The 17,830-nt window shown below is 38.3% G+C and overlaps 1 protein-coding gene across 1 annotated transcript in view; it reads right to left on the bottom strand.

Annotated features, from left to right (window-relative positions):
* Positions 1-17,830, bottom strand: part of LOC149779126 (uncharacterized) — a 29,212-nt gene that overhangs the window by 1,994 nt on the left and 9,388 nt on the right. Inside the window, exons 13-28 of the mRNA XM_089939678.1 lie at positions 17,525-17,707; positions 16,565-16,826; positions 16,119-16,266; positions 15,639-15,896; positions 15,043-15,297; positions 14,334-14,571; positions 13,827-14,046; positions 4,843-12,888; positions 4,242-4,580; positions 3,799-3,952; positions 3,296-3,483; positions 2,672-2,889; positions 2,042-2,153; positions 1,545-1,653; positions 1,096-1,286; positions 81-417 (exon numbers count right to left, since the gene is read on the bottom strand). Coding sequence (XP_089795804.1) covers positions 81-417; positions 1,096-1,286; positions 1,545-1,653; positions 2,042-2,153; positions 2,672-2,889; positions 3,296-3,483; positions 3,799-3,952; positions 4,242-4,580; positions 4,843-12,888; positions 13,827-14,046; positions 14,334-14,571; positions 15,043-15,297; positions 15,639-15,896; positions 16,119-16,266; positions 16,565-16,826; positions 17,525-17,707 — 11,258 coding nt within the window. The remainder of the gene's footprint in view (positions 1-80; positions 418-1,095; positions 1,287-1,544; positions 1,654-2,041; positions 2,154-2,671; positions 2,890-3,295; positions 3,484-3,798; positions 3,953-4,241; positions 4,581-4,842; positions 12,889-13,826; positions 14,047-14,333; positions 14,572-15,042; positions 15,298-15,638; positions 15,897-16,118; positions 16,267-16,564; positions 16,827-17,524; positions 17,708-17,830) is intronic.

Here is a 17,830-nt window from a genome sequence, read left to right as displayed (position 1 = left end):
ATATATATATATATATATATATATATATATATATATATATATATATATATATACGTGATTGAATATTTGTCGTGAATTACCTCTAAATGGTGGGAGCCAATTTTTGTAGTCGCTGCCTGGGATGTAGGAGGATGTGTCAAAATAACCTGGCAGGTAACCGTTGATCCTGTTAGAATACTTTCGCATATTGAACACAGGAAGTGCGTCAAGTGATTCCAGAGGGATGGGAAGGTAAATATCAGCTTGAATTTCACCATTGACAGGGTCGTATACGGTGATACCACTGTTGCTCAAGTTGACGAAGTGCTGCATGAAGGTCAGTTCCTCTTCCACAGCTCGACGTATGGTGAGATATATTTTCTTTAGGACGAGCTTCACGTGCTCTTCGATCTCCCAGTACTTGTATGCGTTCTTGCCCTGAATTGGGAGATTTGGCAATTATTATTCTATAAGAATGCGATTCATTGTGGTTTTTGGTAGGAAAGTTACAACGAAAATAAGAAATATTTTATCCTACTTAAATTAATATTGATATTGTGTTAATTATATGATAAAACAGTCTGATCACTTGATAAGATTTGATTTGTACTAAACGAAATATTTTAAATTTGACACATACGAATAACAAAAGGAAAGTAAGTTCAAATTCAGCTGTTAAACTGTCAGATGCGATCGCGAAATAAATTCTAGTGAAGTCATTTGAAAGTAAAACAGATAATGTACGTTTTGTACGTTTGCTTGATTTCGTTGCTATGGTTTTGGATAATTTCCACGGCATGCGAATGGGGCAGACCACATCTCTGCTTAAGAATGCCGTGCAAAAGGCCATCATAACTTGTTATTGCTCTACCAATATGTTGAAGATCGGTCTATGGCAGGTTAACATAAATTATTATTGCCCTTCTGCCATGCTGAAGATATCAATATAATTGCAAGTATCCTTTTCTCCTGCAGAAGGTCAACATAAGGTCAACATAAGGTGTTATTATCCTACTCGCTTATTGAAGAGCTATCTCTATGAGAGCAATATTAACCTAATCAAATATTGAAGAGTGTTCTGAAAGATGTCAACATAATGTGTATTGCCCGACTCACATGCTGAAGGGTTGTTTGCAAAAGGTCGACATTATCTCTTCCCAGCAGATTGGTGAGGTGACTGTTTACAAGCTCGTGAGTGTTGTAGATAACAGAGCTGTACTGGTGAGCCATGTCAGTGAATTGTTGCTTCATGGGGAAACTCTGCAACTTCTGAAGGTATGAGCCGATTTGTGGATCTTTGGTAAGGCCTGCAAGAAATATTTAAACATTATCTTTTTTATTATAAAATGAAGAAATCACACTCACAGATCTTATAGATAATACATAATGAACTATACATGTACATTTAAACTGTAAACCGTATATTTATAGCATTCGGTATAAACTGCCAGTACAATTGAACAAACTGATTTTTGAGGATGGGAGAATGAAGCTATTGACACTATTTGTCTGTGCTTGGTGGTTTTTAAAACAATTTATATCAGTCATATACATGAATATCTTACCTGTCAGCTTCGTTCTGTAAAGTTGAAGTTGCTGAATAGTTTGACTCAGGTGTGGAGACACTTTATCAAGAAGTTGAAAGTAGAGTGAAGGCATTTCTTCCATGATCACCTGAAAAATGATTATATCCATCACAATATTTTCCGACGTGAACTGGAATTTATTGAAAACTGACTGAGATATATACTTTTAATTAACTTTTATAATAAAGACAACAAAATCTATATTTTGGGGGTTCTTGCGACAAAGAAGCAATTAGACTTAAACATAAATAAATATTAACAAACTGGTGTGCTTTAGATACACATATATCGTATTTCAGATAGGAGCTTCAGTAATGAAAGACAAATAACACTAGAAAAGAGCAAAATAAATTAAATATGAAGAGCAAAAAAAAAAAACCATTACGAATATTTGAAGACAAGAGGGGGAACAAATTAAAAATGACCATTTTAGAATTTTTATTTATGATTTTGCTTCGGACACAGAAAGAACGTACATTGAGTTTTTCTTCCATGGCATGCATCATTCGTTCACTATTATAAGCCATCCATTCCTTACTGGAAACTAGATAATCCACAGAAAGTTGGTTTAGCTCCTGATATTTGATTCTGTTGCAAAAGAAAAGAAATTACAGGCGTGGAAAACGAATTCTGTTGCCGAACAAATAGACAAGATATCACATTTGTGAAGCACGCTGTTAAAAACTCAAAAGTCCCAAGTTATTATTTGATCATCTCATATGCAAGATCGTTTCAGGATTCAACAAATGCTATGATACATCCCGTAACTATAGTTACCTAGATAGTCCTATAATTATTTCCAGGATAGAAATTATTCTAGACTAGTAGTATTTATGAGGGATTAGGTGGGGTGTAGTGGGATGGTTCCTCTGTTAGAACATAGCTGCTTAAACTCTATGAATACGTTAAAAAGTGTCCAATCGTAACTGCATGGTATGAAATATGGATTGTTATAACGATCTGAATAGGACTCTAACGATATTAAATTAATATTAATTGATAAGGATATTAAATTAATATTAATTTATAAGGATATTAAATTAATATTAATTGAGATGGTCGCATATATTTATCATAAAAAGCGAGTGTTGTTTGGAACTACGTACATAATGCTGTCAATAATATCCTTAAGGTGGTAGTCATTGTTGTCGTACATGGTTCTCAGAGCCTTGAGATCCTCTCTGAAAGCCACAGTATCCTCCTCAAATGCTTGACTGATCCTTCTGGATTTTAGGTAAATCTCATCATCAACATTTTTCCTCAGCTCCTTTAGACTGTTTTGGAAGTCAACCATGTACTTCTTTGACTTAACATTAATGAAACTCTAGTAATAAAAGAAACATTCTTGTGAGTTTTACTTGCAAATTACAAACATACATCAAACAAAATTGAGAAATCAATATTTGAGAGAGACGAGAGTATGACATGTTCGGAACATGTCTGGAGCAATTAAATAAAATTAAAATAGCGCCTTTATATGATAGGATCCTTGAAGAAATAGGATACTAAAAACAATTGATTCCTGTAAGTTACACGAATTTAGAAGTTTGTCCTATAAAGATCAATAATTTATGACGAAAATTCGGGCAGGTGTGATTTCGTATGAAAATCTGTGAACCAGAGTTATCATTTGTATGTCTATAAAGCTAAATAATTTTTTCACAAATAATTCGAAACAATGATTTTTGAATGGTTTAGATGTTATGGGTACGGTTGTGTTATTAATATACTTGAAGGTCTCGGAGGATGCTCGGTCTCCAGTGTATACGGCTGTGGAGTAGGGTAGAAGTGTTTAATCGAATAGACACCATGCCGTCTGTCATGCGTCCGCCGCCGCTGGTCAGGTGATAAATCTCAGCTGCCGCAGCCGAACTGTTTATATACCTGGCACTGACTTGGAGGGCATCTCGAGGATTGTCTTGAAAAGAAATAAATAGCGAAATGGGAAGCTACGTCATGTTGTTTACGCTATCAAGAAAATACAATCTACGTACTGTTTATTACCAATTTTAGTTAAACAAGTGTATAAAAAGTCCAATCTGTTTATTATTGTTGAATTATCCAGGTAAGTCTGGTATACATGAATTTTCCTTTACTATTGTTAAATAGAAAGGAAAAAATATCTTGGATCATCAAAATGTACGTAATAGAGCTTAAATGAATGGTAAAAATTTGAAATCTAAATTTAAGTTTCTCAAGATCCTAAAACTACAATTTCGTTGTATATTCTTACCGATATCATAGTTCATATGAAAATTGATGGCCCGTCTTACTGGATCAAGAGACAACTCTGTGGTCATATCGAATGCATTTCTCAGAGTAATTGTGTAAGGAGCCTCTGTGCGAACATTTCCTGAGATTTGGATGTTTTTCAGTGGGGTATCAGCCTGAAATATTGTAAATAGTTCATTCAGTCAATGATGATAACCCCATCCTCAATGTCCAATAATTATCTTCTAAAACGTGATTACAGAACTGAAGGGTTATTGGGAAGACATCTTTGCTTTATCCTACTCAGACGTTATGTGTTGAAATGGAAAATATTGCCTTCTTAATGATTGGAAGAATTTCTTTTAGCTACATACGATTGAAGGTAGATGACTGACATAATATTAAACCAGTCCTTATAACAACTACTCTTAAAGCTTGATTTCGAAGCTGAAATATCAGTCATACCTTGAAAGTCATTTGTTTGCGGACGCTGTCGAGTTCTCCATTAATGCCAATGGATTTAGTTTCACCGCGAGCTGTGAGGTAGGAGAGGTCGAAACCAGCTGACATCCTGTCACTGGAGCTTCCAATATGACTCTTAAGGCTGATATCGACACTGGTGTAGGGATGACTTATTCCCAAAGAAAAGCTGTAGTTCTTGCTGGAATATCCGGAAGACATATCAACCAAACGAGTGAAAACAGAGAGGGTCTTTCTAGAATCCGTGGAAAAGGAGAGTTGTGTTTTCCCGTCGAAAATGACGGCTCCCCTGTTCAAAATCATCTCCGATCCAAGTTTAAAGTCCTGTAAATGAAACGAAGCCACACCATTGTATGAATACCGACTATTGCTTGGCTATTTATCTTTTATTTAATGATGTTTGAAACAAATTTGTCAGATAAAAAATTCGATTGCATTACACTGCAAATAAGTCACACATTTGCCATTACACAGTGAAAATGAAAAGTTAGAACGTAATGAAATATTAGAAACTGAATAGATTTTAATTTTCAAATTAATCTTCTTCACTAATTAAACCGACGTATTCATTTCGAGATATGCTCACCTTTCCAATGGTCGGCATCATCAGGGTCACGTCGGCTTTTAGGAAGTCATCCTGTGGTGTAATGTCAGCTGTAAAAGCAATTTTCTTGTTTGCATCAGAATCAGCATCCCAGAGGAAGGAACCTTCAGTGTGACTGGTATAACTATTGGTCCTTTTGGTTCCCATCAGTGCCAACGTTCTGGAAGGAAGTCTGACCTTCAAGCGGGAGGTCTCCTTGTCCAGCAGCAGTTCGTAGCCCATCATTTGAGATACCGGAGATCCCCAGTTCAAACTCGCTTGGCTTGTAAAACCGTTTCGGGTATTTATGTGTTTAAAACTGAGGCTAGTGCTTATTGTCGAGGTTACAGGAGTATTCAGATAGATCGTCGTTTCAAAATTACGCCACTCCCCACTGTGGCTGACTCTGGCTTCCATGGTTTCAAATCCTTGGAATGGTGTAGTTAACTGTAATTTGCCAGTCATGGGTGTCACAGTCAGATCAACGCTTCCAGATAGTGATATGGCACTATTTCTGCTCAAAGAGACTTTGGCTTCACCAGAATACATTCCAGTTCTAGATTCTAGTTTACCTTTCATGCCCAACTCCTCATATCCTGGGAACGAGGTTTTTACATCAAGCCCAAAATTCATTGGGACCTTGGAGGCCTGAATCAGCGCTGTTATGCTTTGGCGTGCGCACTCAATCTGAGCATTACATCTGAAGCCGTTTTTATTTCCGTTGTGCTCGTATGATACTTTGTTGAACTCGTAACCAGAAAAAGGTGTTCTTACCTCGAGAGACGTCCGAAGTTGCTGCCAATTATATCCGTAATAGCTGAAGTCCCCTCCGATCGTTTTACTCACGTCATACTTGATGGAACCACGAGTTGAGATTTTTCCAAGATTCCATGAATGCTCGAAGGACATTCCAATGTCCCTAAAGTTTTCAAGAGGAGTTTGAATCGATATTGAACCTTGAATTGTGGAATCACTTTTTAGTGTGGCCTCGACTTTTGCTTCCTTACCGATAAAATTTGCCGAGGCAGTGGTTTTAAAGTTACTGAACGGTCCTTCGTGATGCAAAGCCAGTCGAGAGGATTTGCTCGTCCCTTCGAGGATAATTGTGGCCGTAGATGTAAAATCGATGGTCTGGAGACTGTTTTTGAATAGCAGCTCTGTTGAAAGTCCATTCATGCTACCCATGTAGGCTTCAAGAGTAGAGACAAAGTTGTTAAAATCGCCATCTTGATTATAGCTGAGCGTGAGGTCCTCGGTGTATGGGGTTGAAAAGACTGCTTTTGTCTGCAGTTTGTTTCCGATAATGTTGTGATTGTATGACCCTGAAATTGTCTTTTGTGAAGCATAGGTGACCTTTGCTTCTGCTACGAGGTTGGAGAGATTTCCGACCCTTCTGAAACTGAATCCTATGTTTTCAAAGTCAGCAATGGGCGTTTTGATGGAAATTGCACCTACAGATGACTGGTCAAAGGCAAGAGTGGCATCGATTTCGAATTTCTGCCGAGACTGAATCATTTCCGCATGGGTCTGAATGTTCGGAAAGCTACCCTGGTGTCTGAATGATATGCTGGTCTGTTCCCAGTTGACGATTGGGCTTTTGATTATGATGTTTCCCTCAAGAATCTTTCTCCAACTAACCCTTCCATTTATTTCATAGGCTTTTCCGGGAGAGTATTGTAGTTTAGCTTTGGATTCAATGTTTTTATAACCCATCGTATGGCTGAATGACCCTTCTATATTGTCAAGACATGGAATTGAGCTTTGCAGTTTGACGTTCCCAGTAATACCGTTATCAGTGGTGAAAGATATGTCAGTAGCACCTGTTTCTCCCAAAGCCTTTACGTCAACATGGACCTTAAAATTGGATGGCTGACCATCGAGTCTAAAAGACCCCGATGTATCGCTCATGAATGGAGCTTTGATTTCTATGGATCCTTCCGTTGGCGAGGCTCTGAACATTACGTTTGCATACATTCTCTTCTCTCCATAGTTGAAATCGAAGTCTGATTTGAAGTCTGACAAGTGTCCATTGTGGTTAAAATTTCCAGTGAGTAGCGAGGTGACAGGCGTAAGGAAGCTTAGTTGTCCGCTCAATTTATTATCATTTTCGAACATGGCTCTAGTGGAAAGCAGTTTTTCGTTTTCCTTTCTAAATTCAAGCGATGTCTGGAACCGCCTCAGATTTCCATCAAAATTAAAGTTGCCCCCTAGTTGTCGAATGCCTTGTAAAGGCGTTGTCATCTCGATGTTTGCGATGATGACGTTGTCTGCTTGGTAGTTAGCATCAAGATGAAACATTCTCTCTCCACCGTAGAGCACAGTAGCGTGAGCTTCAAGGCTTGCTGAACTGGTTGCAGCATCAAATCTGATGCTGGTGTCCTGGAAAAATGGAGTCTTCACTACAATGCTCCCTTCCAATTTTGGTTGTACTTTGAAAATTAAATCACCTTCGCTCCTCTTGTTTCCAATGAAACATTCTGCGTGGCATTTAAAGTTTGTCAGATACCCGTCATGGCGAATAGCGATGCTTGTTCTCTCATAACCTTGCATTGGAGTTGCTACAACTACTTCAAGGTCGAAATTTGGCCGAGTAGCGAACACAGTCATTGCACTAAACCTTCTGTTTCCAATGGACAGTGATGCCTCCGATCTCATATTAGAAATGTCACCATTGTATTCAAGGGTAGCAATGACATTGTCGAAACCTGGTGACTGAACCGACAGACTTCCGCTTATTTTTCCAATCAAGTTCAGACTCACGTCGCCGGATGTTTTCTTTGACCCCAAGGTAACCTCGGCATGGCTTTTGAAGTTTGATACAGATCCATTGTGTTCGAAAGAGGCCTTCATTGGACTAAACCATGGTGACTGGAGAGACAAGCGTCCTTCTACAATTTTGCTCCAGCTGAATTGAATATCACTCTCAACTCTGTTATCTCCAAAAGATGATTCAGCATGGCTTCTGAATGCATTGAGAGGTCCAGAGTGCGTGAAAGTGACACTAATTGTTTCAAAACGTGTGGAGGTAATGCTTAGACTGCCCTCGATATTTTCGTCGGTATCAAATGTTACATCAGCTTCTGTCTTTTCCATGCCAAAGCCTGCGTCTGCATGACATTTAAAAGAGGAAAGTCCTCCTGCATGTTCAAAGGATGCTTGGAAGGGTTTGAACATTGTTGATCGAAGCGATAGACTTCCAGCCAACTTATCCTTTCTGTTGAATGAAACATCAGCCTCTATTTTTCTGTCACCAACAGATATTTCTCCGTGAGAAGATAAATCAGATAGGTCTCCGTTTTTCTCGATGGCTACATTTATGTCTTGCACAAAAGGAACTCTCAGAGTGAACTTGAAGTCAATCTTTGTACTGGTATCAAAACTGCTCCGTAACAAAACAGGAGTATTGGTACCGTAGGTCAATCCAGCATTGGTCATGAAGTTGGTTATTTCACCTGCGTGGTCTATGTTGGCTTCAATATCACTGAAGTATGGGGATTTTACGCTCATCCATCCACGAAGTCTCGGCTCTGTCGTGAAGGTGATGTCCATTTCATGTTTATTATTTCCGACGCTAATTTCTGCGTGGCTGTTGAAATTGGAAATTTTACCACGGTAGTTAGTAGCAGCTTTAATTCTTTCATACCCTGTGAAAGGTGTTGTGATGGTAATGTCGACCTCAATGTTTGGATTGGTTGTGCAGGAGACTTTACCGGTCAGTCGATTATTTCCGTAGGACATCTGTAGACCAGATTGAAAGTTAGATAGTTGACCTTCATGCTCTAAAGAAACTTCCACTGGATTAAAGAAAACCGACTGCACAGAAAGCTTGCCAGTAAGTCTCTGAGCTACAGCCATCGAAGCACCAATATTTAACTGTTGGACTGCTCCATACAATAATTCAGCTCTTGAATCGAATTTCTTGCTGTTGCCAATGAATTTAAATGATGATGCTATGTCCTCGGTGAATGGATTCTTTAGCGAAACACTCCCTTCTATATTCGGAGAGATTGTTACAGCGATATCTCCTACAGTTTCCTTATTCATTACAAGGAATTCAAAATGGCTTCTCATCTCTGTTGAACTCTTTGCATGCTTGAAGGACACACGAGAAGTTCTGAAGTCTCGAATTGGCAAATCAATAGATAGATCACCAGCTATTTCTTGCCCTGTGCTCAATGCTGCATTCATGTCCACCTTCTTAACACCAGCAAGAGTAATGTCTAAATGACTTCTGAAGTTAGTCAGGTCACCTGCGTGGTTCATAATAAGATCAATGTCATTAATGAAGGGGCACCTCACAGTGATAATTCCCGTTATTCCTTTATTCATATTAAATGTGATATCAGTTTCATGTTTGTCATTATTTATCATTGCTTCCACATGGCTGATCATGTCGCTGGGATATCCACTATGCTTCAAGCGGAACTGAAGTCTCGGTACAGATGAGAAAGTCGAAATTATGGAAACAGAGGTATCCAAATAAGCAGGTCTTATATTAAAGGATGATCGTCCTTCAATGCTGTCTCTATTTACAATAATAGTAGCTTCGCTATTAAAGTTGTCCACTCCACCGACATGTTTGAAGGAAACTCCGATGTTTTCATAGCCAGAAATGGGACTCGAAAATGATAAAGAACCACTTAAATCTCTGGTCGCGTCAAAGTTAGCGCTGATTTCTATTCTTTCATCAGGTCGTCCAAGCTCGCCTCGGCATCTAAAGTTTTTCAGAGATCCCGAATGATCAAATGTTGCGGTAAGTTCTTCCAGCCCCTCAAATGGAGTTGTAAGGGAAGCACTTGCATGGATATTGTCTTCAACGTCTAGCCTAGCATCTGCTTGTATTTTCTTTTTGTCGTAGTTTACTAGTGCAGCGACGTGGATGTTCTTCTGTGTCCTTTCCAATGTAAAGGACGTAAGGATTGGCTTAAACCATGGACTTTTGATTGTCACAGTACCAGTTGTGGCTGGCTCATTTGCAATAGAGAGGTCGATTGAAACACTCTCTGCATTAAAGACGTATTTTGCTGAGGACTGGAAATTGGTGGGTGTTCCATCATAGCTAAACGTCAGTTGATGATTCTCAAAGCGCCTGAATGGTGTTCTCAGCATCAATGTTCCAGTCACACCAGAAGCAGCGTTCAGTTTGGCTTGGACAAAGATGCTCTGCCGTCCATACTCAGCTTGCATCCTGGTATTAAAATTAGTCATGGGTCCTTGGTGTGAGAAAGAAGCCTTGACGGGGGCAAAATATGCACTTGTAATGACAAGGCTAGTCATGACATTTCCTCTGGAGGATAATGTAAAATCTAATGTGGATTTATCTTCACTGATGAGAATTTCAGCATGTGATTTGAGATCAGACCTGTCCCCGCTGTTTGTGAATAATATTTGAGACACCCTGTAGTCCTGTAGCGGAGTTAATAAAGTCAGTTCAATATTTGTGGAAGGATTCATGTTAATCTTTGCCTCAGCGCTATATTTCTTGTCTCGTCCATAGGACACCTCTGCACGACTTACAAAATCTCCTAGGGAGCCTGTATGCACGAGAGAAATTGATGATTGTTCAAAGCCATCTATTGGTGTTTGAAGAAGGATTTCTGCTTTAAAGTCTGAGAGTGTGTCAAAATTTATAGCCAGGTTGTATTTTCTATTTTGTTCGCCCTCATGTGTGAAATTGAAATTGGAGTAATCAAATCCTACAAATGGCGTCGTCAATGTGAATGTTCCTTGAAATTTCCGCAGATCACTCAGGTTGTAGACAGACTCCAGTTTCAAAACTTTCCTTGGCATGTATTCTATCTCCAACACCGATGTTCTCATTTCCCCTGGTTTTTCAGTATTAGCTGTTATCTGAAGGTATGGAAGTTGACGGAAAGGTGTGTCGAGTCTAAGTTTGCATGACAGTCCATTCAGAGTATTCAATCTACCCGAAAGTGAAACCCTGTTAAGAACAGGGAGTATCTCAACGCTAGCATCTGCAGAAAATGATGAAATGTATCCTTGCCCTCTGACATCAATTTGAACACTCTGAAGAGATGAATAGGGTGTTTTGATGACCATGTTAAATCTCTTGATAGAGTCAAATCGGTACCGTGTTTCTGCTGTGAATTTATTGTTCGAGCTAAACGATAAAGCTCCAGCGAACACGTTTTCCTGGTTTTCCGATTTCACGCTGGTCTGCAGTGATACCTTTTCGTACCCGCTAATAGGTGTTTTCAGTTCAAGCGACGTATAGCCATTGTTATTGATGGAAACATCGAGGGATATGATGCTATTTGAAGCTATTACTAGAACACCATGTAGGTTGACAGGATAACTTTTGTATTGTGTGTCAATATTCAGTTGTGAGGCACCTAACCTTGGATTGGAAAACTGGAAGGCAGACGTAATTTGTCCGTTTCCACACTGGTGGTTCACATCAATATAGAGGACACGTGACCTTTGATTCATTACAACAAGATTAGAGGTGATACTTCCCGAGTTATGCTCATGTGTCATCTTCAGTGAAAGATCCGTGATAGGATCAAAAGGAGTCTGTATCTCTAGCGTTGCAGAGGCCGTTCCTCTTGGGAAGGACATCGCTTGTTTTCCATTGAAATTGATGTATATTTTCCTTTTACCCCAGGTACTAGTAAGAGACGATGATGTTGATGACGGTGTGTTAGAATGAGCCCACGTGGTCTCTAGATTTAAAGATGGCAAAATAAGATTTATTTTGCCATTGTTCTGGATGGACCATCCTTGCCACTCATGGATCATTGAACTATCCAAACCATAGGAATCTTTGTTCCAATTCAACCTCAAGGAATCATTATATGCCCGGCCATCGTCTTTGTGTGTAGCTGAGAGAGATATTATCTTGAAGTATTTTGATGATGTTTTGACATCCACTTGTCCCTTCAAGTCTCGACTGGAAGTGTCCCCATTACTGATGAGAGATAGATCGGCTTGGACAAATTCTTTATCCCAGGAGACCTGGGCACTAGTCTGCGAGGAATTGCTGAAGGAATGTACCAGACTAGCCTTGATCTGTTGGAATCCATCAAATGGTGTCTTGGCAAAGATATTTACATCAATGTTTTTAGCGGACACTGGAACTTTTAGTGACATGGTTGTTGAGATCTTGTTTGACGGGTTCCAGGCAAAGTCTATATCAGAAGTGATCTGGGATGGGTCGCTTTTATGGCCCACTTTCAGTGATACATCACGATATCCTTTGAAGGGGCTGGAGAATCCAATAGCTCCGACAAGCTGATATTTCTTTGCTGCAGTACGCTGAGTTAAACTTCCTTGGAGAGATACCACTTTCTTTGGCTCCCACTGGAAGTCTATGCTTGAGATGTATTTGTTGTCAGCAAGATGTCGCACATTGAGTATGAGCTCTCTGGATGGATATCTCGTTGTCAGTGAGCCTTCAAACCCTTTGATCGATGTGAAACGGCCTTTCCCAATCAATGTAATTGAACGACTATCGTCTCTGTCAACGTCCCATTTCAAATCGAAGCTGCCATTGTAGGAATCCCCCATGCGTAATCCGTCAAGAGTTGCAATAACGTGTCGAGTTGGGTACTGCATGTCCATTACTATGCTATACTGTGGACTTGTTTGTCCTGTAACCTTTACAATATATTTCAATTGATCTTTTGTCATCTCCAGTTGTACTCGTTGGTCTCCTTGATTCAGATTATATTCACCGCTAACTTTCACTGGTTGCATTCCATTGATTTGGACGTCTGACGATATTTGCATGGATTTGTCGTCAGGTTGTCGCACAGTCGTAATAATGCTGTTTTTGGACGTCTTACCCAGATCGATATTCATGTCGTTGGTATAGGTTGATTTATCTGGCTGCGTTAGGGTGTTTGTAAGCTTCAGATCTGTTCCAGGAATTGACAATGCAAATTCACCTGTTACGCTCATCAAGTCTTTTGTCTTGTCGCTGAGGCGCAGGCTACTTTCGATAGTTGATTTTCCCCTTCGAAGGTACACACTCGAGTCCAAATCACGCCTGTCGTGTTTGTGGCTGCCTTTCAGGAGGTAATTAAGTCCCTGTAACAGATTATTTAATGAGTAAATATCTAGATAACACTGACTTCAATTACATGCATAAAGAGACTGAGCGATTGATGTAACATATTTGAAAAGTTACGCATTGATGAATGTTACGGTTTCCATGCAAATTGTACGTTATTTTTGTCGTATCAAAAGTTTTTGATAAAACTAAACTAACCCTAACTGAAAACATTATTCATGCGAAGATGTCAAAGGTGGTTTGGTAATATCATTCTAAAGTAGGGATTATTTTTATTACACTTTTGATCTGTGTCGTTTAAATTCTTTGCATAGATTATCCATTTTCCAAGGTATCGATGATGATTAGAATCACCTCCAGAAAACAAAATATTCTATTATAGATGTATATTTCACTTTTGAAACTGTATTTGAATACCTTGTTAATTCCTAGAACTTTTGTTAGATTGTATTCTTTGCTTCCATTTTACTTTTGTGACGAACTACAAATTGACCACTGATCAAGCTATTCTATTTTCACTGCACATGGATCAGAAATTATGTGTTTGATGTAACATATTTTATAAGTTACGCATTGATGACTGTTACGGTTACCATGTAAATCGTGCGTTATTTTTGTCGCATCAAAAGTTTTTTGATATAACTAAACTAACCCAAGTGAAAACATTATTTATGCGAATATGTCAAAGGTGGCTTGGTAATATGAGTACGTCACCTGCGAAATCTGTATTACAATACCTTAGAAATTCCTTGAAAGCTTTTGTTGCTCCTATTCCTTGATTGCATTTATCTTTGCGACGAACCACAAATTGACCACTGAGCAAGTTATTGTATTTTAACCAATCATGGATTAGATAGCATTTACTTCATACTAACGATTGCTGAATAAGAATACTTAAAAATAGCAAGTTAGTTAAGAGGTAGCTTAAAGTTATTATTTTCCAAAATAAACAGACCTGCCCAACGTGTTTGAAATTTAAACTGACATCTGCTGATGCGCTTGCCCAGCCTTTGATATCGTGGTTCAGTTGAGCAGACATCTCAATACTTCGGTTTGGATCTTTGAAGTCTGGACCGTAATTTATATCTGCATCGAATTCACTATGCTTATAGTTGTGGTTCATTTCCACTAAAGCCTTGAAGTTCAGCTCTGGATTTTTCTTGACATTCAGGTTTCTAAGAAACAAAAACAAAAAAAGAAGGAAAGAATGAATAAGACAGATAACAAAAATGTTCAGGCAGTGTACATTGGCGTATGTGATTGAAATGCTGAGGCAATATGAAAACTATCCTGAATCTGGTGGACTTTATATGAATGGACTGTTTATAAATTATTATTTTCGATACATTATTGCAAATACTCTAAGACTTAAAGTTTTATCACAAATTATGCAGTTGCTTTTAACGAGAAATATATAGAATGAAGGGAGTGAATAAAAGCAATCTTGGATGTTCATACGTACGCTGTAGTTCGTGCCTTTATCAGCGTCTTCGTACTCATGTTGATGATTTTGGACACAAATTTGATGTTATTTCGTGTGTATTGTTTTATGACATATGTTAGGTCAATATCAGTGGAAAGACTTCCCTCTGACTTCTTATCAAATTTTCCTTTGAGGATCATTTCCAGGAGGCTGGACTTGACATCAATATTGGTAGTTAGGGATGATCCTCTCTTATTAGTACTTGTCAAAAACTTTCCTGAAATGAAGAAGCACTATTCAATAAAATTGATAGCTTTCGGGTTAATTAGATGGAATATTTTTGGTATTTTGCTAAGTATTAAGTATGACTAAAGACAATGTTTTGCATATGCAGTCTTAATAGTATAAGACTTTTCAAGGGTTCAACTGCGCTGTGACTATTTCAGGAAGAGGACTGCATATTTTTCACATACATTCAGTACTTGTGCATTAAGTGCCTGATACCGTGACACAGCTCGCATTAGTCAATAAACATATGGCTCGAGGTACCTTAAGCACAGTAGATCTAATAGAGTTTAACTGTATAAAAAGGTAATGTCGGCGACTTTGTATCACGGTATACAATTATTTGTGGATTTTATTGCACACTGTCCGTACTAGAACAATAAAAGCTTTTAAGCATATGAAACCCAAATAAAAGACAATCATATCAATCAGCATGAGCTGAATGCCCTTCAGTAATACATACCTTTCAGTGAGACTTGTTTCTCAAAAAGTTTGTCCAGAACCAAGTTGACGTTGCATCCCTTCCCCTTGACGTATGAAACGGAGCCTCCCAAAGCAACAAGCTCTCCTTTTGGTGTCCGGATAGAGAGAATGGGACTGTAAATCAGATCCTTTTTGTTTCGTTCTGTCTGCATACGGGTTTCCAAGGAATATTCTTCTTTACCGACGCTGATGCTACCTTTCATGCCCGCCATAACAGAATTGCTCTCAATGGTGGCTAAAGAATAATAACAGGTATTTGTGGTTATGATTTAAAAGGCTACACAGTGTGAGGCGTCTGTGGAGGTCATGCGTATCTTAAACTCAAAATACAGAGTCTAGAATAAAAGGGAGAACATTTGTATTGCTTTGTAATAGATTTAAATGATCCTAAAGTGGCGAAATAGTAAACATTACAGGTAAATATTGAAGCCATAAATTTCTTCCTTGGTATGCGGTATCCTCTAATTTATGTAAGCAATTGATATATGCTGTATGTACACAAACATTGCTGATATAATGTTAAAAATGTTAACGGAACTTTGATGTTTATATTTGCATTTATACTAATCTAATTACCCTTTACGTTGGATGGTCTGATAGTGATTCCCGAAAATGCAAGTTCAAGGTCCAACAGAGTCCATGGGCTATATTTGACGACGCCATTCACGCTGACCGTGTCTCTGTTGGGAATACGGATTTCAAGAGATGGAGTGTAAATCAATTGGTTTCCACTGCGATCGATCTGGACGCGGCTGTTTACCAGGTACCGCATGTTGTTATCCCAAACCAATTTTCCATTAAGTGATTTTGTGTTTGCATCATTGGTGATCGCTCCTAATTAAATTATGAAAAGAGAATTAGTCAACAAAAGAAATTAAGTTGTCCATAATCCGAAAAACAGCCGTATATATTATCTAATATCAGTGGTTCAACTTTTCTGCTTAACAATTCGTCTCAGATTCGTATAATACAAGGACATGGGACTATAAAGAAACAAGAAGGAAGGCATGAGGCAAAACGCTGAATGTAAGTGTTTGCAAAGAAAGAGTGATCTACCTTTGAAATCAGCGCCTTTCCATGGAGTTATAAAGCTCATGTCGAGGGTCATGTCGTTCTTGTTCAAGTTGAAATCAGCAGTCAGAGCTCTATTAACTTTGGATCCTGGAGTGTCGAAACTTAGATGTATTAGATTGACATTTCCTGTCTGAAATAATAAAGGCAGTGATGAGAAAGTTATAATATTACTAACAGGAGACTTCACACATAGGATCTAAAATTCGTAGACGACGTAAGCTTCCAGTTTTACTATAATTTCACCATAATTGCTAATAATAATAATAATAATAATAATGATAATAATAATCATAAAAATAATAATAATAATAATAAGTTTTGACTAGACTTTTGGCATGATCTAAACTGATTTAATTGGAATCGGACAACTATATTTCCGTGTTACTGAAATCCTGTTTTAGAAGAGTCAAACAATTACGTTCACTTACATGTATTGATTTGGCCTGAAATCTGTACCCAGTATGTGCATCTCTCTTGTACAGGGTCAACCCCATGCTAACGGGTCCAGTGAGAGGGAAGTAGGGAGCATTTGCCTCCAGGGAAGCATTAGGGAACTCCAGCTCTCCGCATAGTTCTAGACCAACGACCTTTGACAGATCGGCTCCGGAGCAAAGACTTCTGGATTGCCTATTATTGGTTATCATCTGCTGTTCCTTCTCTATATCACGGTGAACAGTGAAAAATGTAGTCCTGGTGAGGTAGAAAGGAAAAGATGACCTTAGCTCGGAAGATTATAAATACATTGTAATTTACATTCAATTAGCTGACCTTAGCTCGGAAGACTATAAATACATTGTAATTTACATTAAATTAGCTGCTTTAACTAACAGCTATCATCATTATGAATATCTCAATTTGTAAATAATTGTCTAAATTATTCAGCTTCGAGTTATTTGCAATAATAAGATTGAGAAGGTTTTTTTGCGGAGAGTACCACTCATATGACATGAGAAAGAAAAACCGGAAGCATACTAGCAGTGATGTCACCAGACGAAGTTTGGCGATGAATAAATTGGTACATATGCTCGGAAAGTAAAGACATTTTCATAAGAAATTAATTCTATCGGATAATTATTCAAAATTCAGGTTTTTTAGATACTATAATTAAAAGTTAAATTCTAGACTATAACATTAGTTTTCTACAGATTCATGCATATCGTCACAAAATGCGCGTACGGTGTAACTGATATTACATGGAGTAAAGGAGGTAAAACTCGTTTAAACAACAGGCAAGGACGGATTAATTGCCGATAAGAACTAATGAATGAAATGACACAGATCCATATGTTTATTCTTGCTAAAGAGAACGGATTCTGTTTCTCATTTATGATATAATATGACAAAGTCATTGGTGCAAAGTAACATACGTACTGAAAGTGAAATCTTACTTAGCACTGATGATGTTCATTTTCTCTTGAGGCATATCCAACTCAGCAACGAAAACACGTCCATTGGACAACTGAACCTTTCCTTGAAGGGCACTGCTTGTGTGCAGAGTAGACACCATCTTCAGACCACTTTTGGTAACAAAGGCATCAACACTCATCGTGCTCGAAAGTTCGATGGCTCCACTATGCAAATTGAATTTGAGAAAAAATTCATTAGCAAATTCATAATTGCCTCAGTGCTATTTGCAACGTTAATGATCATAGTATGTCGTTCATAAATGTACATTTCATTTGAAAATCATCATA

The sequence above is a fragment of the Sinohyriopsis cumingii genome, chromosome 17 (assembly GCF_028554795.1).
Source record: "Sinohyriopsis cumingii isolate HCF-2022 chromosome 17, ASM2855479v2, whole genome shotgun sequence".
NCBI lineage: Eukaryota > Metazoa > Mollusca > Bivalvia > Unionida > Unionidae > Sinohyriopsis > Sinohyriopsis cumingii.
Note: the sequence above shows the minus strand (reverse complement) of the source record. Positions and strands in the feature narration are given on the sequence as shown.